Raw genomic sequence first — 24,032 nt, 5'->3', positions numbered from 1 at the left:
GAAGGAAAGCATATTTAACTCCTATCATACAGCGATCTGTAGTTCAGGAACTTCCTAAGCCAGGGAGGGAGCTTTGTGTTTAATAACTCTTAATGGATTTCTCGTCCATCAACTTGTCCAGTCTTCTCCAAGAAGAGATAGGGAAGATAAAAAATGGTACTCTTTTCAGTTTCTATCCCTCTTTCCTGGGAAAAACATTGGCCCTATTCCACAAAGTCAGAAATAGCTATTATACTATTACAGCAACTGAGTGGCCTGAGGCTTCGGTATACAATGACGGTGGGAATTTCACATCTCCTGACAGAAACAAGTGACACATGGGAGCTGCCCATTTGTCATGGACTGGGGCTGACTGATGCATTCAAAATCTTTGTTCTGTTTTTTGTTTGTTTGTTTATTCTAAAGGAAAAGGTTAAAAATAATTCTACCTTTAATGAGCTATTTAAAAGCTGAATCTTCAGATCTTTTAATTGTGCAATTGTACTGCTATGCAAAAAACATTGCACAGCCTTCTAAATCTGGTCTAATGCCCAAGTCAAATCAGCTGAGCTAAGGGCATTTCTGTTTGTTGGTTCTGTGTGTAGCATTCCAAGCTCTAGCCTAGCTTGTTCCCTTTTCAAAATTTTACTTTACAAGAAATTGTCCAGATATTTTCATTAAAAATAATGTTTATCTCTGATGAGTACACAGTACTTAACTAGGATGACTTAATAGATGTTAATGTACAGTAAAAGGCAATATAAACTGCTACAGGTGAACATAGCAATTAGCATGTGAGAATTCTGTGCCTTTTTAGATTTGTTTTTATGCCACAGTATGCAGAACAAAACCAAACATTGTTTAGTCTTTTTTAACTCTTGACTGTTTCAAGGTATGAACAGAACTTTCCAGGCTGTGCCATATTGAGTGGGTAGAAAGCAGTAACTACATGATAGCAATTTGGAAGGAGAGAAGAATGAATTAATGGTGACTTGGATTTCCATGGTGTATGGATGTAACAAATAAAAAAAAAATAGGAAAACTAGTGCTAGTAAATTCTCCATACATTTCTTATATGGATTAAACTTAACTACAACTTGACTGCTCACATTAGAAGCATTTCAAAATGCTAAATTTTATCAAGTGCTGCACTTTAATGAACCAACAGCAAATATGTATGCATTCAAGTTATATTTTTATGCAACATACACAAAAGTTAGATAGCTCAGTGCACATCACCACGGACTTACTGTTTTTATGTGAGAGTACTTGGCTGTTTAATTACCATCTTTATGGTGTTTATTTGGCATACATACTGGTGCATACATACTAGATAATATACTTGAGCTACCCTTGAACTCTCCTGTCCTGTGCACTACTGCTAAGGTAGCCAAAGAGATACAGGATTTTGCATCAATATTCTCCAGGAAACCTGGGTCCGAAAATGAGTTCTTAGCCCCTGCTGAGCTTCACACAGCTGCTGGTTTCAAACTGTCCTCAACATGCCTGCTCAAGCTGCACTGACTATACGTGGATGCTCACTAATAAGGTACTTCTGTAAGAAGACACTGGCAAGCAGCAGAAAAGAAAGAGTCAAAATAGCTTGGAAGCTGAAATGACTTGAAATTATTTATGCAAATTCTTGGTCTTGGATCAGTGATATTTTTCAGCTGAAAACCTCAAAGAATTTCTGTAGACAATGTTTCAGCTCCCTCTTATGAGGTAAATGCTAAACATTAAGCCAAATTTAGCAGTACTCAGCCTTGAGTTCCTGTCCGTGTTCATTCTTGCTTTTTATAATCATAGTGATAAGTGATATGCCTGCAAAATGTCTTTGAAAGGGCTATGGGAATTTTCACACTTGGTAAACTCTGCCAGGTACTCTAACTAAAACCTTTGTATAAGTTTTTGCTCTTGACTTTTATTCAAACATTTATTGGAAAAACAAACAAATAGCTTTCTGAAAGTTTAGAACACTAATAATGGTTGGATCAAAATTGGTGTATGTGCCTACAGCATGACTTCAGTAGAACTTAATGCAGCATGGTGTTCTCGAAACTGCAACCATCTGAAGGAGGGGTGAGCATTTTTTTTTTCTTTTGACAAATAAGAGTTTTCCAGTTTTCCAGGTCCCTAGAATTCAATAGAAACTGAATTCAATGTTCAACTGAAGTTGTCTTGGCTTTGTGCTGAACATCTCAGTACCATCATGTATTTAAAACAGATATGGTAGGGATTGTCCTTTGGAGCCCTGCTGGGGGGTCCGTGCCGGCAGCGTGTCCTGATGTACACAGAGCAGAGGGACTTCTGCTATTAGCATTTCAGGGGAGGAGGGCCTCTCCCCTCTCTCCTCCTGATTTATTAATTTGTCTAGTCATAGCATACATTTCATAACTATGACTAGAGAGCTGTGTATTTAACTCCCTCTACATGCTTGAAAGGTGTCTAAACATAGGCACTGGATTCTGCCAAAATGTATGCAATATGTTGGAGGATGGACAGAAAGCATGAGACCTGTAGAGTTACCAGGTTGGTTCTGAGGGAGCTGGCTAGAACACTGAGGGTTACAAGTTTGTGCAGCATGCTACTCCTCCTGTGCTAACGTATCTTGCTTTCAGGACCTAAGATAACTCCTCTACTTACAGCTTATTTATGCCATATGTCTTTTCTGAATCTCCATTGAAGGAATTCCCAAATCTTTTTTTGAATCTGAGTGTATTTTTCTCATAGGAAAATATTGTTTCTTGTAGTTTTATTTTATGATATAATAAGACTTAAGCTAATGCATTACTAATTACTTGAACAAATATTATGAATGTATTTTTTTCCAAAGGTGTTTTTCTTTGTAAATATGTCTTAGTGTTTAGACTCTACAGACTTCAATGTTGAGGATTTTTGCATGGCATACTTTCGTAGTTATATATGAACATCCATAATTTGTAATTTTATTGTATGAAGCAAATTCAGAGAACTTGTAGTTTCTTCTAAACTCTAGGTAAGCGTAACATTTAAATTCACTCTCATCTGTGAATTGCAACTTTTTTGGTTAATGTGATTTGAAAATATTAAACAAAGCTGTTTTAAAAAATAATTAACATTGCAACAGGATACGACAGTGCATGTGTGATACTTACATCATTCAATACTTCACATCATCTGAAGCTTTCTGATATTACTCAGGTGTAAATTTTCTCCACTTCAATAAGTTATTTTCAGAAATACCGGTCAACAAAATAACTTATAAATCACGACATGTAATATGGTAAAATACTCACCTTGATCCAAAAGCAAAAATAAAACACTTGCAGAGTAAAACCATAATGGTAGCAATGGGAATGCATCATGGAATCATGTTAACCATAAATATGCGCCAAAAGGACAATGCATCTCTAAGAAAGTAAATACCTGTAATGAAGACTTAGGAGCAAAATATATTTTGGAATGTATTAATAAAAGAAGAAATTTTCTTGGATCTGCATTTACAGTTATATATAGAGACAAATATTGTGAAAACTCTCCATAAAAAAGCAAAAATGACTTAGACCTATAGACATGTACTTGAGAGTATATGGGGTACCTTTTTGCAGTCTTAGTTTTTGACAAGTTCATCTATCAAGCCAAAGTGTTAAACAGACAATGCATTGCTTACAACGTAGATAGAATACAGTGATTTGTTTCCTTCTCAGGGTGAAATCTGTCTACGTGTAGATGGCCAGCACAGACATGACAAATATAAATTACTAAAATATAATATTAAACATGAAGACTAAATTATACTACTTGTGTAATCTTGTTGAGGTTAGTAGAGGCTGTCACGCTTCAGTTACTGTAATTGGGCTCCACTGGAAAGCAGTGAACCCATACAAACCCAGCCATGGGATAATTTTAACGTTACCTTTGGTCATGTAGATAGGACGGTTCTAACTTGAAATATTTAAAACTTTTTTTTTATTGTTTAGGTGGAAATACATCATTCTTTTATATATTCTATGCACTTTAAAAATATTAGTAGCCATATCATAAACTGGATATCAATCCATCAATAGAGGCATAGGATGCCTTTATGTTTACATATTTATGAAATCCACATATCAGTGAACTACTTGGTAAATCTCTGATGCAAAATTTGAAGGCTACTCATTTTAAAATCAGTTCTCTAATTTTCTATGTACTTACAAACTTAAGATCTACCCAGGCAGCTGCCTTTGATTATTATCATCCATTTTTTTAAGGTTATCTGCTATTGAAAGTAGAGAATACAACTAGTAGTGATACAAAATCATGTTATTCACAGTGGTTCTGCCAACTAGCTGAATTTTAGCAAATTGTTTAATCTCTGGGCACCAAGGTTGCTTAATATAAGGATTAGATATAATGGTTTTAACTTCTTTATGGGGGTAGCATAATATTTAGAAATGCTTTCAGAGCTCCTTAGAAAAAAGATATTACCAAAATGCTTACTATACTCTTGTATATTTATAGGTTATATGTGTGTAGTGTTCCTTAATTAAGCACACAGTTTTGATGGGCACAAAAACCTGTCCCTGTGCCTACAGCAATACTTTCAGTGTCTGTATGCATGTGTGTGCATGCTTCCCCAAACCGCGCCCACATGCTGGAATGCAAACACAGAAAAGGCAACTGTTCAACAGGATGCGATGCTAGCTGATTGCCTGCTCTGTAGGAAAAAAAAAAAAACAGATTCCGTTTCATTTAAACAAAAGCAAGAGTCATATAACAATTCCTTGTTTTATCACTATGCTGTAATGGAAGAAAAAAAAAAGATTTTTATCATATCTGGTTAGCAGCAGAATAAAACAGCTCAGCTCTCTAACTTATTTTAATGATGCATCATAAAATTAGTTTAACAAGGAAAACACCCTTCAATTCCATATTCTATTCCACACCTTTGTTGCACAATATTATGCAAAATGACTGTGATACAGCATGATTTTCTATATACGCAACTACAACAAGCAGGCATTCAGGTTTTATCCTTAAACCACAAAATGCCGCTAATATTCTGATATATGTGAATAAATTGAATCAGAAAGACCTTGTAAGCAGAGCTTTACAACAGAGAAAATTTTGTAGGACTCCTGTGGTCTATTTAATGCCTCTAATACCTTTCACTACACGCAATAAAGGGCATACCTGTTTGAGAAATTACATGGTCTATTACATTTCTGTTGCACCTTTTATCCCAAAATGTTTGCACTCCACATTTCTGGCAACCTCTTGAACAGAGGAGAGCAACCACCAGTACTATCCTGCTGTGTGGGTGGAGGCGTGGAGATTTTCCCGGAGACATCTAGGACAACCACTGCCTGTTACAAAAAATGCCATGGGATATTACTGCTTTTTTCAGAACAGACAGGACTTTGTTTTTAGTAATTTAACTTTTATGAAAAACATGTACTTAGTAAGCTGCCTGGAACTCACATCCTTACCTAAGGCAGAGGTTCTCCTTCAAATAGCCATTGGAATTAACAGTTCTGTCTAGCTGAAGGTTATGCTAACAGTAATCAGAAATGGGTATTAATCTGCAAACATTTATGCTCAAGTATACAATGGCACCAAGTACATTTACTGCGTACGGTAGGTGGCAACTTGTCACGTGGATTAATGCTTCTAGCTAAATGATTGTTTTACCTCAATCCATAAACAAAGGATGACATTATAGCAACTGTACAATTAATAACCTGCCTCTTTGTTAACTTCTACAATGTTATCTCCTCAGATTAGCTTGAAAAAGCTACAGATTTTTTCTTCAAATGCTCTTTATTTTTTTTTCCCTCTAAGTTATTCAACAGAGGACATGTAGAGCGTATTAATAGCTCCATTATATAGCTCCCTGTTTTAGTCTTCTGTTTATAGTGTATGAGAGTTACATTTGCTTTATATGAGCCATGTTTTAAGTTCAGGACAAAGCTGTAAACTTTACAAAAACAGGAAAATAAAAATAGTTTGACTCTATCAATGACTTTTGAAACACAAACACAGAACTGATTTTCTATTGGTAAAAAACAGAAGTGCCATTGGAGTGCAGATTTTGTTTTTAAAATCTCAGATCCCTAGGAAATATGGTATCTCCAGTATCTCAGAAAACCAACTATCTAAAGTTTAGTCATCATAAAATTGTCACTGCAGAACATGGCCTTCAGGTGCTCAAGTTTAGAGCCTGCAGTGTTTCTAGTGATCAGCATTTCATGCATGCTCAGTTGACAACTGAGGTTTGATTAAGAAAAGTGGTAGAATAAAAAGATAAGCATAACCTCTCCCTTCTTAAGTGAGATTAGCATCACTGACTGAACTGCTTTTTTAGATAATTCATTCCTCCATTGGAAATTGCCATTGCTGTCTGTCTGTCTGTCTCTCTTTAGATATTTTCCCTTGTGTTGATTATCACGTTCCTTCCTGGCATTGCCGAGTTTCTGCTGTTAGCCCACGTGAGCTACTCAATAGTTTGCAATCTTCATTCTGGATTAGTGCTTGCCCAAAGAATTAGACTATAGCATATAGTGGTTTTCAAATGAGATTTTAAAGAGAATGTTACAACAGTTTCTTACCCGTCCAGCAAAGTGTATTAGAACAACATCACACAAATCTATGTGATCATTTTTAACTAAAGTATGATCAGCTGTGATGGTCTTCAGTTCAAACAGCGCTGCAGCGTTGAATCATCTCACCTTTGCAACATGGCAGTTTGGTTAGCATTTAGAAGATGGAGTCACCTAATGATTTTGCCTGAAAAGTAGTGGGTTAGAAACGCGAAGTTCTTTTATACTTACAGGAAGGCTATGCTCTGAATACAGCTACCCTGCCCTTGCTGCAGGAACAGACAAAGGAAATACTTCTCAGCCTTCATGCTAACCTAGACAGTGCCCAAACAATTTGAGGAGCATCAGAAAAGAAAGGATGGACGGTCAGAGGAGAAAAAAGATCACAGACTTACGTTAAGGTCTTCCCTGGGATTGCTCTTGAGATTCTTCTGCCTGATCAGTTTGTTGAACTCTTTGAAAATTGAGCCATGGAAAGTCCACCTGACTCATCGGGGCTTTTTTGGGTTTTGAAATTTACCCAGATTAATGGGGCGTGCCTGATAATGGCATGTGGTTATTCAGGCTGCGAACAACCTCGATAATCTGTCAAAACAGGCAGTTTCAGGTCATTTAATCTTTATTGAAGAAGCAGAAAACAAGCAGAATAAAAGCTTTATTGAAGAAGCAAGGTACAAGTGAGAGCAGCACACGGCGAGAAGCAAAACATTATTAAAGTACAACATAGTATACTATACACTATCGTACTAGATGCAGTGTATCTACTAGATGAGCTATATACTAGATAGCTCGTGTATTAGCATAGAATGGCCAGTTATAATACTTTTCCTAGATATTTAATCCTAGAACTAGTGAGAAAAAGGGAAATTATACTTCAATGCCACGTTCTGGTTTTTCCTCACGGGAAAGAAAATAATAATGATTAAAAAAAAAAAAAAAGATTGCTTTGTTGTTGTGCTAAGCGCTGGCCAAAACACTTCCCGACTGCGGAGCTGCGTTTTGCTGTGCATCCCCCGGCCACACGGTGTGACAGCGGCACGGCGGGGAGGTGACCCGGCGGAGCAGCACGTCCTGCCCCGCGCTCACTGCCCGGCCGCAGCGGAGCCGTCCCGCAGGAAAGCCGGCTCTGCACGGGGCGAGCTGCCGCTCCGGCACACAGCGCTCCCAGCGCCAGCTGTTGGCCGCGACGGGGGCAGGCGGCGCCGTGCTCCTGCCCCAGCCCGGCAGCGCCAGAGCTCGGCGGGGGGAGCGGGGGCAGCCGCAGGGAAACCTCCGCGGGACGAGCCCGAGGGCCGGGCCCGGGGAGAGGAAAATTCCAGCCCTGGACAGCGGCCGCTGTCAGCCCGCCGGGGCCGGGTGGGTGCGGGCGGGCGGAGGGAGGAGCCGGGCCGGGAACAGGGAGTCTCTGTTTCCCCGCCGGCTGCCGGAGCGGGAAAGGTTCCGCGTTTCAAGTTGCTCACCGAGAAGTTTTTTTTTAAAGGTTTTATTACACCCCCCCCTCCCGCCCCGTTCTCCGCCCAAGGTGTGGTTCAGCGAGCGGCCGCCCCGGCGGAGCCGGAGCCGCGTGTGCGTGGCCGCCGCCGCCCCACGGGCGCGCTGTGGAAGCAGCCGGGGAATGCCTGGGCTCGGGGGCGAGGCGGCGCCGCGGGCGGCAGAGCGGGGCCGCCTTCCCCGGCCCTCCCCGAGCAGGTGAGGCGGGGCCCGGCGGCCGCTCACCCCGCCGCAGGCATGGCTGCCCCGCCGCCCTCAGGGTAAGCGCCGGAGCCGGCTGCGGGCGCCCCGCGGAAGGAGAGGAGGGGACGGGACGGGACGGGACGGGACGGGACGGGGGGGTCGCGGGTTCTGCCCCTGGACCGGGCGTCGGCAGCGCCGTGCTCGCGGCCGCCCAGCGACCGTTAAACGGCCGCCGGCGCGGCGGGAAGGGGAGGGCGGAGAGCGCGGCCCTGCCTTCCTCGACGGCACCCGACCGCTCGCCGCCACCGAAAGCGGGCTCCCGGCGGGGCCAGCGCTTGCCCCTCGGTGAGGCGAAGTGAGGTGAGGTGAGGTGAGGCGAGGCGAGGTGCCGGCCGGCGGCGCTTCGCGGCGGGGCTCGGCGCGTTCCCCTCCCGGACGGCGCCCGCGGGCTGGCTTCGAGTTTTGGGAGCGGTGTTTTGGGGGCGCCTCGGGAGCCGGCTGAGGTGAGCGGGCAGGTGAAGCTCAGCGTGTCTGCGCCTCAGCGCTACTCCTGCCCGAGGGGCGGCGAGCCGCCCGTAGCCCGTCAGGAGATGTAACTTTTAGGACGTGACTCGGGGTCCCGGCTGCAGGCAGTGGGGGCTGCCGCAGGCACCGCGGTGTGCCTGCGGGTGGTGGGTGCCCTCCGCAGCTGTGTGCTCGACCCCGCAGGTCCCCGGCGAGGTTGCGAGCCCGACCTTTAAATAGCGGGGACAAAATAATTGGTGAGTGTGTATTTTAACACCAGGATGTTCCCGAAGCTTGTGTATTATCTGCAAAAGCTGAGTAATTGCATTTCTGACCAAGTGAATACGTGGTAAGCAGGTGGAGTTGGTGATTTGCTGTAGCAGCCGCAGTAATCAGATCAGTTTGAAGCGATGGATGAAGCGAATACGAGGATTGGTAGAGAAGGGGCACTTGTTTGCCTAGGGCCTTGTGGCAGCTCCATGCTTATGCACAGCCACAGAGAAGTGAAGTTTATCTTGTTAGCCACTGTAGAAGGTACAATTACAGTATAGATAATTAGTACATTTCTGCAACGTAGGGTATGTATGCTCAGCCGAAAGGACCAAGCGTATGATAATGGAGCATGATTGCAGGTTAGGAAGCGGCTGCAGTGGTATGTCTGGAAAGCCCTCAGTTGTGCTTGCAGGCAGGAGTGTGAAAACGAGCAAAAAGGCACAACTGCAACGTTGGGTTGAGTGTGCTAACAGCTTCCCCAGGCCTGCAGCCTGCCATAAAGCTGTCGATTGTACGCAATTTTGTCTGCAGCCTGGCTCCTTTAAGGTTCCCTTAATGTGACTTCAAGCATCTGTCAGCGTTCACATCTCATTTCTGAAAAAACATGTAGCTAGCAACAAGGCTTATTTTCATTAGCCCTGCAGATATATTTTCAGGCCTTTTATCAGCTGTTCCCATATAATTTAGTTCTTTGAAAAATCAGCTTACTCTTCCTCTCTTGTTACAAGAGTTTCTTATTGGCAGTCTGAAATATGTCCTGAAGGTGATTTGTTCATACTAGATTTGAGGAAAAAAAAAACCTGGATATACCAGCAAACCCAGCAACTCCCTCCCACTTTACTGAGTAGGATCCACAGATTCTTTTTTGAATGGTTAGCAGTGCTGTGGTTCTCTTCACCAAATGAGATTATGGGACAAATTGTGTTAGAAATAGTAATGTTCTTTGGTTTGCATTGTATCTTCTAATCTGCCTGGCCAGGTGGGAAATGTTGAAACACATCTGAAAACTGTTTAGCAGCAAGTGTGTTCTTAAATCACTGTTTAAAGTTACATGGTGTAATTATGGATAATTCTTCACAGTTTAAAAACTCGAATTATGCTAACTGCCAAGAAGGGTAGATGTGTTAAAGTTTTTTTTTGTGGATTTTCAAGTGTCAGTGTTTATTTAGCCTTGGAACTTCTGTATAGCTTAATCCTCTGTGATACGTCATGGCTCTTCAATATGGAATTTTTTTATCTTGTTCTACTGGGACAAGATTTGGAAAGTATCTCATAACTATATCCTGGAGGACTTTTTTTTTTTTTTTTTGGTATACAGGATTATACTTTCCTGTTGAAAAAGTGTTCTTTAAAAAAAGTTTGTGGATTGGGAGAAAAAGATGCAGGGGTACACGACTATGTTATTCTCAAAGTACAACCAAGGTAAATTCATAAAGGTCTGTTTTGTTTTAAATACTCAGCTGGATTTTTTTTTTTTGAATATGGTGAATAGAAGGCATGCCCAGTAACTGGCTGGACGTGCCACATAGTTTCCTCTGGTAGGAGACGAAACTTGGCTGGACCTACCCTTAATAATTTTATAGCTCATCCATCTTGACTCAAGTCTGAGGAGCACTCCTGGAAGTATGTTCCTGCCAGGCCAGCTGACACAGTGTGCTCCTGTTCAGCACAGAGGTGAATTGGTTTTGTGTATTGACTGTGTTACAGGATGATAGGAAGATGTGTGTTTTTTTAAATACTTTTTTTTTTTTAACAAAACCAAACCAAACCTACGTGGTATCCAGCATCTTGACCCCATTTTTTCCTGCTGTTGCAAGCTAGCTGTACCCCTGGTGAAAATCAATTTTTACATTGTCAAGTAGATTTCGCTAGTTGATTCAGACTTTTACTGTGAAGTGGTGCCAGCAAATATGCTGTTAAACTATTGGAGCAAAATTGTTTCTTGATAAACTACAGATTTATTTCCTTTGAAATATTATAATGCCCATTTAGGTGTGCCTTTTAATTCAGCTCTAATCAATTTATGATAACTTCATGTGATCTCATTTGTATTCAGAGCTATATATTTACTTAAAGAAAGTGACAAAACATTTTTTTTTCTTTTTGATTGCCTAAAGAAAACATGCTTAGGAGCTACAGCTGTTCTCCAGGGGCTGAAGACAGAGATGGCTGTAGCAGGGGTAGGGGCAGGCCTAAGTTGAGCTGTGCTTAGGGTACTGCCAGAAACTCTCCTCAGGCGTGTCTTCATGCTCCCTTTCCCTGGCTGTTTAGCCCCGTGAAGGTACTGAAGTTTTTAATAAGAACAGGAGAGAAATCTTTTTATGTGGTTAGGGCTGCCTTTGAAGGAGAGAGGTCTGAATGTTTTCAGGAAAAAAAAAAAGGCACTCTGTTGTGTGCCTTTACTTGAGTACAACTGTTGAGTTCTTTTAGCAAATAATTTCAATTGGTTTACGGATCTCTAGGCATGTCAGCTGTGGTGCAGTGTTGAAAAGTGTCTGGCATCAAGCTTAAAATACTGGTTTGAGCTCTCCTCATCTCTTCTTTGTCAGCTGAGCTAGTTCACAACATGGCCATAGGTTTGTTGGGGCATAAATGAAGGTCTTCTGTGGTGTGGAGCGTGGGATGAATGGGGCAGGAGGTGCAGCAATAACTTCAAGCGTTCTGTTGCCAAGCCACAGCAATGGGTTGGAGGGTGGTGGTGGAGCGCCTGAAGCTTGTACAGTTTGGTGGAGTTCAGGTCCAGCCTGAAACTACTACATTTTCAATGAATTAGCTGTTGCTATTGCCTGTATAGTACTTTATATAGATGTTCATGGATAAAAGCAAGACCTTTGTGCTTGTGGTACTAAATGGTAGTACTATCGAGACTCAGAATTTAGGCTGACATGGGTCTAACAGGCAAGGCAGTTCAGTCTTAGGTGTGCTCTATCTCTTATACTGAGGAGTTCAAGATAAAGATTTTTTTCTCACTTCCATGACCCTGGTGAAGAACTAATTGAGATACAACAAAATGGAAAGAAGTTTGAGATCTTGCTTGCTGGGTGTTTGAAACAGGGAGTTAACCACTTTGTGGGTGGATCCCCAGGAGTCACTTGAATGTTCTTCATTCCAGGGTGTAGTTTACCATCTGAATTCTGAATATATACGTAATACTTCTTGAGGTGATTATGTTGTTCTTTTTAACAAATCTGCCTTAATCAAGGCAGCATCAAATAGTTACATGACATAGTGGTGCCATGAATCAAATGTTGTTGCATTTAATGGCCGGTTTGGTTACTCAAACCTTGTCAAGTCTGAAATCATAGCTGAGTACTCAGTGGTAATATTCCCTGTTGGAGTGTGTTGCTGTGGGAATGAGATCAAGGAAGCATTAGGGGGCTAAGGAATGTGGATACTAGAGTGAAAAAATGCGTGGGAGGGTAATGCACAAATAGAGAAATGAGCAGTTATTTCAAACCTTTGTCCAAGTGTGATGGTATCCTGTGAAAAGGAAAAGTGAGAGCTAGTCATTAGTGAGATTTAAACAGCATGTGAGAAAAAAGTGCTTTGGACTGGAAGGTGGGTTTCAGTGTCATCTTACGCTTAGTTCTTTTTTTTTTTTTTTGTATTGTTACTGGATGTTTTTGTTAACTTTAAGAGAGACTACAGTGTTTACGTAAACCTGAAGATCACTATTTATGTTGGGTAGTAGTATCTGTGTTGGGTGAAAGAAGAAAAGAGCCCATTGTAGGGGCCAGAAGCTTAGATCCCAGAGGAAACCACAGAGCTTCACGTGATTACTATGATCTGATAGGTAAAATAACTCAGTAGGAATATTTTTAGTTTAGAAACCAATGGTTTCTGCTGTAATCTAGCATCTTTGTAGACCTTCCTTCGTGAAGTCCAATACTACTTCTGGCTTCCTTGACTGTAGCTTGGAAGAAAGTTTTTAAGTGTGCAAATTTCTCTAGCTTGGCTGCTGCTGTTTCTGGCTGCCACTGCTGTAATTTTGTGCTGCTGGGGAGCTGAGGATCCCAAATTACCCCTACTGCTATTAGAGGTGTAACAATGTTAGCACCTGCTCAACTAAATATTTTTTCAAGAAATTAACAAGTTGGTATGATGAGTTGCTCTGTTAAATAACTGAATATGAGGAATGCTGGGTGTTCTTTTTTTTTTTTTTTTTTTTTTTATGACTGCTTGCAAGTTAAAACAAATCTGACAGTGCACTTCCCTTCCTTTTCACCTGGCTCTCACCAGCTTCCCCAGGGGCTGACCTGCTGCTCTCACTTAAGCTCACTCAGCTGCCTGCTGTTTGAGAAAGGGCTGTTCTTTACTGTGAGTATTTGCTGTCACTGTATGCTGCTCTAAAATTCAACAAGTTGACGTCAAGGCAGTAGAGGATGACAGGAGGCCGAGATGTTGGCTCCTAGACTCCTGTAGAGTTCTGTGGCCATGCCCAGCATTAGCACAATGAAGAGGAAACTCTGGCTGTGCAGCATGCGACAATGGGGAGCTCAAGAGGGGGAAAAAAACCAACAACAACAACCCTGTTTTGAGCTGTAACAGGCAATTAAAAACTTGAGGTTTCACCTGAATTCTCTCCTAAAGTAAGGTCTCACAATTAGAAATGTAACTCTTTGTATCAAAGCAAACTTTTTACTAACTAGGATTCAAATAGATGCCTTCTGACTTAAAATCTGCATGTTGACGGACAAATAGAGAAATACGCATTTTTTCATTTTTTTTTTTTTTTAGAAACTTTTTTTTTTCTGCAATACCATGGGAATATTTACTGAACTAGGAGTTCCTGGACTTGTTTTTTATTTGCTTGGAGTTTATCTAGTTCAAAAGGGGCACATACATTTGTGTGTATCTTTTGGTGGTTGTAAATGATCAAAGACATGTGGGTGGTTGAAGGATGGATCCCTAATCTGTCTGTGAAATGTCTCCCTGGGGAGTTTGTGTGTATGTCGACTGTTCTGCAAGACTAGGATTGTCAGGATTGCTATTTTCAGTTAAAGAAAATAGAACACATGAATATTTTTGGCTAGGCATGAGCTTTCTTCTGTGAGAAAGCATTGGTTTTGTTGCTGGGAGCATTAATTCAACAAAGGCTTCAATTGAAGAAATAGGTTGCTAGTCGTACTTTTTTAGCTGTACTTTAAAAATACTTTCTGCAAATTTTGTTTTTTATTGTTCATTTCTGTTCTAGAAATATACCTGTATGGCTTGGAAAATGTTACTCTTATTTAAATACCATATATAAAAAAATGAACCTCTCCTCCTTTCTGAACAGTGTAATCAATTACTCTATGCCAAGTAGAGCTAGAATTGTGAGCTAGAATTTTTCTCAAGTACCAGTGATCATACAGTTTCTGTTACTTGCCCTGCATCTCTCTTATAAAGTAATGCTGTTTTAATTCCAAAACCCACTCTATCTCAAAAGAACAGGATTATAAACTTGTGTATTTGTCTTTAGAATCAAGTCTATTTTCACTTCAGTTTCTGACAAGAAACCGACCCAAATGAAAAAATGGGATTTTTAAAACTAAAACAAAAAAATTCTGTTCAGAAAATTGACTTTCTTCTGATGTGTTACCTGGCTTTCATTTCAGACTTTCTGATACATTTTCTTCCAAAGACTAGGGCTCTGTATGTGCAAGTATAGCAGCTTTTACACATTTTGCTATGGGGAGGCTGAAGTACCTCTTTCAGCTGTCCCTTCAACACAAGCAGTTTATTGACAAAGCCATTAAAAATAGGGTCTTTGTATTGGTGGATGATGTAATTTCGTGTCTTTTCCCCACTCAGTTTTAACTGCGAACTGCGTAAGCAGTTTGGCAGATTCCTTAGGTATTAAGGTACAGTACAAAACCCTTTATATGATGTGCAGTACTGTGTCTTGCTCTGAAGTTAAATACCTATACTTCAAAGTACAATGTCACTGGGTTCTTACTGGCATTGTGGTGTCCTTTCTGCAGACCTCTCTAAGCATGGCACCGTGCTGTTCTTCACTGTCCTAGGATGATATGCAGCTTCCCGAGTGTTTGAGCCATGCTCGGATGTTGTACAGTCTCCAGCACTAATACCTGCTCTCTCTCATTCAGCATCAGAGGACTTGTACCCGAAGAGTTGCACATGCTTGTATCTTATTACTGCCCAGACACTTTTAATGTGCAGCTAACAAGGTTGTTAGAAGGGTAGTAGGGAAAAATACAGTGTGGCGAGTTTGTTTCTCGTCATTTGGTATTTTACCAAGTGTTTATGCATCATTGCATTGCTGTTGACCTTTGTAGAACCCAGTACAGTTCTTGTTTAGTGCCAAACATGACTGAGAAGACAGCTGGACATTGCAGTGCAGGTAGAAGGTAATCTACTGAGTTATCTATTTAAAAATTCTTCAGACTACGATGTTGAAAGCATTTTTTACTTGGGAGGAACAATATTTTTGTCTCTGCTTTTGTTAAAAATAAAAAAAGGCACCAAAGTGTCTGTTAGAAAGGTAGTTTGGAAAAATGTTTACAACCTGTCATTCTGGGATGTAACCCCTTCAAGCAAAAATAAATACATCTTCACTACTACTGCAGAAACTCTTGTTCTTTTCATTAAAAAAAAAGGCATCCTGTTCACAATTAATTGTGAAATTGTTCTGGCTTTGGACCCGATGATCTCTTGAGGTCCCTTCCAACCCCTACAATTCTGTGATTCTGTGATTTGCAATGATGATGCGGAGAAATTATTTGCAATGTTTTGCAGTGTTTTCATGGCTCTTCAGCTTGTAAGATGGACAAGAGATTAGCTAGCTGATGACCACAGAGTAGTAGGCAGGTTTCCAGGGGTGAAATGTCTGATGATTTTCAGAAGTTTGTGTCAATTCAGAAATCCATACTATGGCAGAAATCCGGGCTTTGACTCTTTTATTTCTAATAAAAAAAAAAAAAATCTCCAAAATCAAGAAAAACTATGTGTTGAAAGTTGTCCCTTGGTTCCCATGCTTTCATTCTTTAGCAGTCATTGCTTTCTTCATCTACTCTATGAAATCTCCAGACAAACTTTCTTGTATCCCCTGCTGATCTCTGACTCATGGTATCTCACTTCCCCTTGCCTGCAATTTTAATCCTCTCCTTCCACCCACATTACAAAGTAGCCTCACTAATTCCATCCTTGGTGACATCCCTCAGCTATTTTTACCTCATTCAGTTTTTAAAGTACTCGCTTCACAGGGAAAGTCCCATTTTGTTGGATCTTAAATGTGCTGCTTCTCTTCTGAAAGCTTTTATTGCTGGTTATGCATAGGAACTTAGAAGAATTGTAACAATTCCAAAACCACAACTGTTCAGGTGCCTTTAGATGTTTGGAAGATAAATGGTGCTTTCCCATCTGACAGAATTTGGAACTGAGATCTTAAGGCAGCACTGATAGCCAGAGACATGGGATTTATTCTATATATTTTTTTTCCATTCAAGGAAATCAGAGTTTATACTTTGCTGAGCCAATACCAGGACAACTGAGGACATTGCTGAACCAATACCAGTGATTTTCTTAATGTATCATGTTTTGTCATTCCTCAAAATCAGATATATGTAATTTGATGTGTACATGGCAGGCTCTCAGGACACTTGTTTTAGAAAAGAAACTGATGGAACTGGACCTGATTAATCTTTTTTCCTTCAACTCCTTAACATTTCTGTATCTTTGTTTAGTGGCTGTTCTTCAGTGGTGGGGGGTGTGTGTTTTAATCCCAGGTGATATGTACAGTGTTCAGAAGATTTTGAAATTAAACTAACTCAGTTTGTTTGTTTGTTTGTTTGTTTTTTGATTGTTCTCCTGCAGTGTAGGGCACATCTCCCCCCTGCCCTCAGCTATAGTGGCAGTAGGTAATGCTTTTTCAATGCTTTAGAAAAGCAAGGTGAAAATGCACGTGTGGGAAACTACAGCAGTTTATGAGCGCTCCTTCAGAGCTTATTGTTAATAGTGAGTGGGATGGAAGAAAATCTGAAGCAGCTTATTTTGGAAAACTAATAAGGATCTGACATCACTGTCTGAACTGTTGGAATCTCTGTCTTGTTTCTAAGCATCTTTCTTTGACTGTTTTCATATTTCCACTGCCCAAACACTTACAAACTTTCCAGTCTTTCTCCCAAAATACACCACTGCAATGCTTTTTCATCCATAAATCTAAAATTAATACAGGGAGAGGAGGGAAATGCTATGAATTGTAAATGCTATATGAAAGCTTCAAAGTATAAAATGACTTAATATAGAGGAGAAAAAAAAAAAGGCGGGTGAGACTATCATGATAGTTATAGAAGTATTCAAACTAATCTTTTTTTTTTCTTTTTTCTTTTCCCCCGCTCCTGGTGGTGTTCTTTAAGACACTGCTTATAGTTCTTTCCTTTTTTTTTTTTTTTTTTTTTTTTTTTTCCTCCCCCTGCTTTTACTCACCAAAAGTTTCCTGGATTCTGTAGCTTCAGTATGTAAAACTTGCGAGCCAGTGGGTTTATGAGATCTTATTTTTTTCTTTTTAAAGACTGCCTGCCAGGACTTCAATCCAGAACAAGTTTTTATGGTAGAATTGAGAATGTTTGGAAATAATGACACACAATGTAAATGCTGAAATTTCAACCTATGCAGTGCCAACCAGTATTATATACATGTATTGACTGTAGATAGAGATTGAAAAAACTGCTTGGTACCATGAATGGCCTCATGGAAAGATTCATGTGGTGTCAGTGAAAACTCTGCCCCTCTTCAGAAGAGACAGATATTGTAATATGACATTTTTGTGACCTTCAACAGGTCATCTCTTTAGGTCTCAGCTTTATTTGAGAGAATTAGGGTACAAGTATAATTCTGGCCCCAGTTGATGGTGATCATAAACTGTCTATAATTTCTGGATGAATAAAGGGAAGAGTTAGGGCAAGAAAAATAAACAATATTTGCTTTCACTGGAAAAATATGTTAATGTTGATTGCGTATGGGGTTTAGATGTTAGTGATTAATTTAACACGTTTAGGGCTCAAGCTTGAAATCACTTATGAGTGGTCTCTTTGAGAGAAAGAAAGTACAGCATGCTGTGTACACATGGCTGCTGCCGTGCTCTGAGTTCAGCTGTACCGAGCCCTTGTAGGTTATTGGCTATTACTGGCTATACTGGGCCGTACCCGACGGACACATGCAGGCTGGCCTAGCGGGCCTCAAATCGCAGGTACAGAGCCCTTTTCCTGCTGTGTGGGGATTTTCCTTCACTCTCCCTGAGTGTGATCTGTCTGCTCTCTTACCAGCTGACGTGGCCTCTGCCTGCTCATGGTGCACAGATCTGTGGTAGGAAATTAAGTGCCCAGTGAATTGTTCGTTTTAAACGAAAGATTGTCAGAGCTTCTTGGAAGATCTTCAGATGGAAATAGCCTTGAAAAATCCTACCCTAATTAACTGAGAATTGTACAGTTAGGTGCCAACAGCATGTTCTCGGAAAGGAAAACTGGTCAAATACCTAAAGAATTCTTCTCTTACATGTAAACAGGAGGTCCAAGATTAGAAACGATTATGAGTTTTTAACATTCACTTGAAGATTCAATAAAACCCAGTGAGATCATGACAGCTCTACAGTTTCTGGCCTTTCCCACATCCTGTCAGATCAAGCTTTGCATCTCAGTCATACGCTGAGAAGTGTTTCCTTCAGTCACTTTGTGGGGTCATGTGAGTAAAAGCCCAATGTGGTAGAAAGATCTCCAGTATGCTTGCAAAAGAGCATATGATACTTTATCAAAGATAGGAAGGGAGAGCTGAAACATGTCAAAACTTTAGCTGAAATTGTAAAACTTAAGTCCTTAAGCTCCACCCTTTTAAAAACTCAGCTTCTGACAGTACCGTCAGATCTGTCAGCAGATGCGAATCACATCCTTAAACTGTTGGGGTTACACCAATTAGTCTTCCCTGTGGTTTTCTGTGGCTTGATTAACAAACAGTTTCAGTTAAATGGCCAGCAGGCAAGAAATGGTTTGGTGGCTATTTATGAGGAGGACTGATTTGCAGATGTGACACAGGCTATGGAGTTTCATTCTTCTTGCTTTTCATTTTGATAGTTGGATAACTGCCAGGGGTGGCATACTTGGCTCTCTCATACGGATGGTCTGAGTGGAGGGAAGATTTCTGTGTCTTGTTCTGAGCAGAATAGATTTACTCCTGCTCTTCAGCTGCTGGAGTAGGTTAGTTGTAGTTTCTTTTTGTCCTTTTCTTCAGCTAGAAGTCAGTGAAGGTTTTTGTTGCCTTTGGACCTTTTCCCTTGCCTGTATTTACCTGAAGATACTCTTTTAATTTGGTGATATTTTTGAAATAATAGTTTGAAGGTTCTGTCTCCAAAGAGAGGCTTTCTTCTTTATATTAGCTGCACTATGGCAGTGACTTCATGTCCTTGTAATAAAAATGCCAAAAATTGTGGTCATTTTTGTTTTAGGTGTGTCAAAAGAACAAAGGGTCATTAGCCACAGTTTGAATCTCTTCCCTGATAGGAAGGTGGAGTTCTTTCCACAGATGCCTTTGGGCAGTGTGTGAAACCCAAAATGTTCTACTGGAAGAGAACAAGTGTGGCAGAGAGGTTGTTGGGTTTTAGGCTACTGGTCCATAGCTGTTTACTTGGTAGTGTGAGGGTGAATGGTGTTTTCAGTTGAATTTTAGCTGTCTTTTGTTTGTGTCTTTCTTGTGTCTTTCTGCTTTTATAAACTGTGTAGCTAGCTGCCCGACAACATTTTTTTTTCCAGATAGCATGCTGAAAATCTGCAGTATCAAACTTTAGTCTTAAAATAATATTCATGCTGCTTTTGATCAGATTCTGTGAAGCACTGATTTACTATGGGTAGCCTGGGGGAACTGGGACAAGTCTTAGAGAGATTTTGGCAAAGGAAATACCTGCAGCTGGTCTCTGACCTAGCTCCTATCACTACTCACTACGGGCAAGAGTAGAGGCTCTGGTGTAGGTGATGTTCTGATCTCCACACCTTCATGTCATTCTTGTCACTGAAGCTTCTATTGCTGTAGCTGTGTTGGGGGTAATTTTGCCTATCCTTCTGTTTTCACCCCCACCCCAGGTCTTTATTTATTTATTTATTTATTTATTTTGGCCAGTGTAGACAAACTCAAAGTTCTGTAGTGCTCTTGAATCAGGGTCTTTAGTTTCTAATTCACAAGCTTGCCCTATGTTGGTATTGGTAATTACATTTCTGCTTCCACTGTCATTCTGCTGGCATGCTGTTTACCCCTTGCTTGACTGTAAATTAGTATTGAAGAAAAAAAGTAGATATTTTGGAGCTGTAACTAGCAATACATTCTCATTGTATTAGTTTTTAATTAATTACATTTAACAAGCAAAAACTTCTAAAACTGTTTTGAACAAGTGTGGTTAACAGCTAAGCATGTGTGGTACTTCTGTCTCTGCAGGGTGACAGCATGCAAGTGGAATGTTCATGAGTTACTGCATGGGCACAGAGCATGAGTGTGTAAATCATATACAAAATGCTACTTGGCTAGTTCCTTCATGGGTAGGAATGTGAAAATGACTGCAATTCTGACAGGATTTTGACTGTTGTGGTAACACAGACTACAAAATTAATAGATGTTTAAAGTAATTGGAGAGGTATCTAATAAAAATGTTATTTTCTTTTAGGTATATTTTACTGAGATTTTGTTATTTTGAGAAAAATTCTAAATTGAGGGAGAATTCAGAAGTGGTTTCGAGTCACAAGAACTTGTGCTTTAAGGGCTTTATGAGGCCTTACAGCTTAGATCATTCAATCAGTATGTCTGTTCTTTCCTCTGAAAGCAAGGAAGTCCTTTTCCTCTGAATTTTCTTGGGTGTTTTTACATGATTTCCAAGGTTGGAATAGTGTTTCACTGTTTTTAGACAATATTTATAAACTTGAGTCACATTGTTTCGATGTGTTCAGCATACATCTGAACACAGTATAGATTAGATATTAGAATTTTCAGAACTAAGGAGGTCAGGAAGATGAAATGCTTGCTAATTGAGAGCGCTGTTTCTCATAATGAGAAAGGACTTAGTTATAGGAGCTCTGATAAATAAAGCCTGTAGGCAAACTACCCAGCTGTAGTTTAAGATGAAAACAGGATGTTAGTTGTATTGCTGGAGGACTACTGTATAAATCAAAGGATATGCTGTTATTGCTGTGTAAGGAAACTCTACTCCCTTGGAGTGGTTCTGTATATAAAAGAATGGTAATTGCCATGCTTATCAAGGCCTGGCAGTTCTCCTTTTCCAATTGTGACCTGGTGAATCTACCTCTGGTGCATGACTTAAAACGTTGCCAGTTATTTTAATCCCCTATTCAATGAGACAAACAAAGTGGTTATTTTTACCTCTTTATAGTTCCTTAGATTATACAAATAGAACCCCCCTTTCCTATATTCAGGCCAAGGGTGGCTTATTAAGGGGAGCTGTGGGTTGTGTCCCTGGTGCCTGTTAAAGCCTGCTGGCTCCAGTTGTGTCACTCAGCTGTGTCATCTGGAAATGGCCAGGTGGCTTTCTCCCCTTGCAGATGTCTGAGCTTGCCACCTCGTGATGTTTTTCCCCTCTATTCTCTTTGTTCAGTAGCCTGAACTGTGCTTTGTTTTTCTCTTAACTTTATAAAAGTGTTTCCCTTCCCCTGTTTCAGTGAACGTTCTGTTCTAGTGTTCCTCAACACTGACTAGAATGGCGTTGCCTTTAACTTTGATTTTTAAAAGTAACACTTTTAGGCTTCCAAGCACTATATCCAAACGCACTTCTTCTCTTCAGGAAGAAAGTATGTCAAATTACTGTTCCGGTTTGTTTCCCACAGGTTTATTTTTCTCTTTGTGTACAAAGTAGGATAACTTAGATGGTTATTTAAGACGTGAGTTTCTCTTAAATGGAAGTAGCTGAATCTGGGACAACAGCAAGTATATGAATAAAAGTTGATGTTTCCATAACATTACAGGCATTTTTATAGAGGGGAAAAAAAAAAAAGGGTGCATGTCCTTAAGAACAGAACTGTTTTGGTAGCGTGATTGTAGTGTAGCGGTTTGCGCTGGCTAACAGAGTTGTTGACCTCTAGGTATTTGTACTCAAGTGCAGAGCTGGCCCTGCAGTGAGGTTCATGCCTGGGCGTCGGGTTCGAAAGCACTGCTGATGCCTGTGTGGCAGGGGAACAGCATCTGGTAAGGAAGTGTAAAGAGTGGAGTTGTGAGCCAACTGTGCAGGACTGTCTTGGAAAACAGATATGCCTTGCTCTTGAAAGCATCTTGAGGGCTTTATTGCATGAAAACAATACTAAAAGAATATTACATTTGCTTTATAGTGAATTATAAATTTATCTGTCAAGTATGTGGTTTCCATGAAGTTCAGAATGACTTTTCTATTATTTACCAAAGCATATCTACATTTACCTGGAGTTTGGTGAGAGAAGGATGTAGTGGGAGCTGTTTAGACTTGTGTAACAAGCCTTCATAAATACCTAAGGAAAAATGTATTTATAATAATAATGATGTTCCAAGAGACATTACAATTTCATTGTTTAGACTGTAGCACAATTGAAATAACTTCTTTAAAGGTCTAAATAGGACTGTTCCTTTGGAACATTATTCATTACTCATCTAAATTTTCATAGTTGAGAGAACTTGTATTGGGTGAAACAAGCTATCCTCCTGGTGTTTGAATTATTTTCTAAATCACACTTATATTGCCACGTTATTTGTGTATACTAGAACACCGTTTGTCCGAAATTACTGGAGATGAGATGTTCTCAGGGGTTGCCTCTTGGAGCACTGATAAAATGGTCATATTAAAACTGAGATATGACCATATGCCAGTATCCAGTAACATATGTATTTCTGAAGAAGTATGGCCTCACTAATCTGTTTCTTTCTGCCTTTTCATAGGAGTAGGATTGGAGGAAGGAGCTTTCAAATATTGAATTTGTTTCTTGTATGTACAAAACAATTGTAGGAGTTGATCAGGAATTAAGTCCTTTTGATGAAAGGGCATAAAGTTCTGAGGTGGAGATCAAGTTATATTGGATGTACTTGGGAGAAGACCATGTTTCCTGTAGAGACTTTTCTGTACAGTTACTTGTGACTAATTTATGGAGGGGCAACCTTTTCTAGGCCTAAAAACTAATTTATTAGTTTTTTAGAAACTAAATGATTTGTTTCAGTCAGTTGGTTATCAGATGTCATAGTGTCTTTAGCAGGGGTTCATCAAATAAGGGTAGGTAATGATTTAGGTTAGACCAGTGATTTTTGGAAAATGCATACAACTTCTTAGTAGTCATACCTTATGGTCATTAAAGGTAACTTTCAAATTCCAGCTGTTAATATAAATGCATGCTGTTCTTTAACAGGCCAGGAGACGTGCTGTGGAATTCTGTTGATGTGACCTTGTAACTGGTGGATTTGAAAAGCATTAAGCATTATTTGAACTGCTCCAGTACTCTGAAGGCCTCTTAATTTTAGTGCCAGTATTATTTTTCTTAAACTATCTAAGGAATGAGGGATATTTTCTGGAGTTGTTGTCTCAGGTATGCACTCACACAGACATATCTTGCTGTGCAGGTTGTTTTGTACTTTTTGTTGTGGTTTTTTTTTTTTTTTTTCTTTTCCTTAAAATTTCAAGCAAGTATCATACCTCTTCTTCCACAAAGCAAATAGCTGTTGCTTTTGATTAGTAACTTAAACCTTGGTAAGTATGTAAATTCCTCAGAAGGGCTCGTGTTTTGTGGAGCTACTTATGTTCCAAAACAAATCTGTTCAAAAAATTTCTCACTGGAACATAAGACTTTGTATATTAAAAAAAAAAAAAAAAAAAAAAAACACAAGAACTTTTTCTGCTTCTGTACTACATTATCTGTACTGATTTACTCCTTTCCTCCAGGAAACACATTCGCATTAAAGATCCGGTGTTCTGTTTGGTTAGTTCCTGCTGCTTATTGCTTACACGGGATTCTCTTTGACCTTACAATTAACAGAAAAATGACTGATATCCTGTGAATTAAATCAAGCAGGAATTAAATACTGGGAGCTGATAAATTC

At 40.1% G+C, this 24,032-nt stretch overlaps 1 protein-coding gene across 8 annotated transcripts in view; it reads left to right on the top strand.

The window, feature by feature from the left end:
- Positions 1 to 7,764: 7,764 nt before the first annotated feature.
- Positions 7,765 to 24,032, top strand: part of COBLL1 (cordon-bleu WH2 repeat protein like 1) — an 81,649-nt gene continuing 65,381 nt past the window's right edge. The window contains exon 1 of one of the 8 annotated variants that reach the window (XM_072040881.1): positions 7,765 to 7,895. Coding sequence is in view for 3 of the 8 variants with exons in the window: in XM_038182035.2 (XP_038037963.1) it covers positions 8,268 to 8,290 (23 nt within the window). In the remaining 5 variants the exon portion in view is untranslated. The other 7 variants (XM_038182035.2, XM_038182032.2, XM_038182034.2 and 4 more) reach the window with 7 other exon arrangements.

Source organism: Anas platyrhynchos, chromosome 7, assembly GCF_047663525.1.
Source record: "Anas platyrhynchos isolate ZD024472 breed Pekin duck chromosome 7, IASCAAS_PekinDuck_T2T, whole genome shotgun sequence".
In the NCBI taxonomy this organism is placed as follows: Eukaryota; Metazoa; Chordata; class Aves; order Anseriformes; family Anatidae; genus Anas; species Anas platyrhynchos.
The sequence above is the reverse complement of the archived record's forward strand: the minus strand, read 5'-3'. Positions and strand labels throughout refer to the sequence as shown.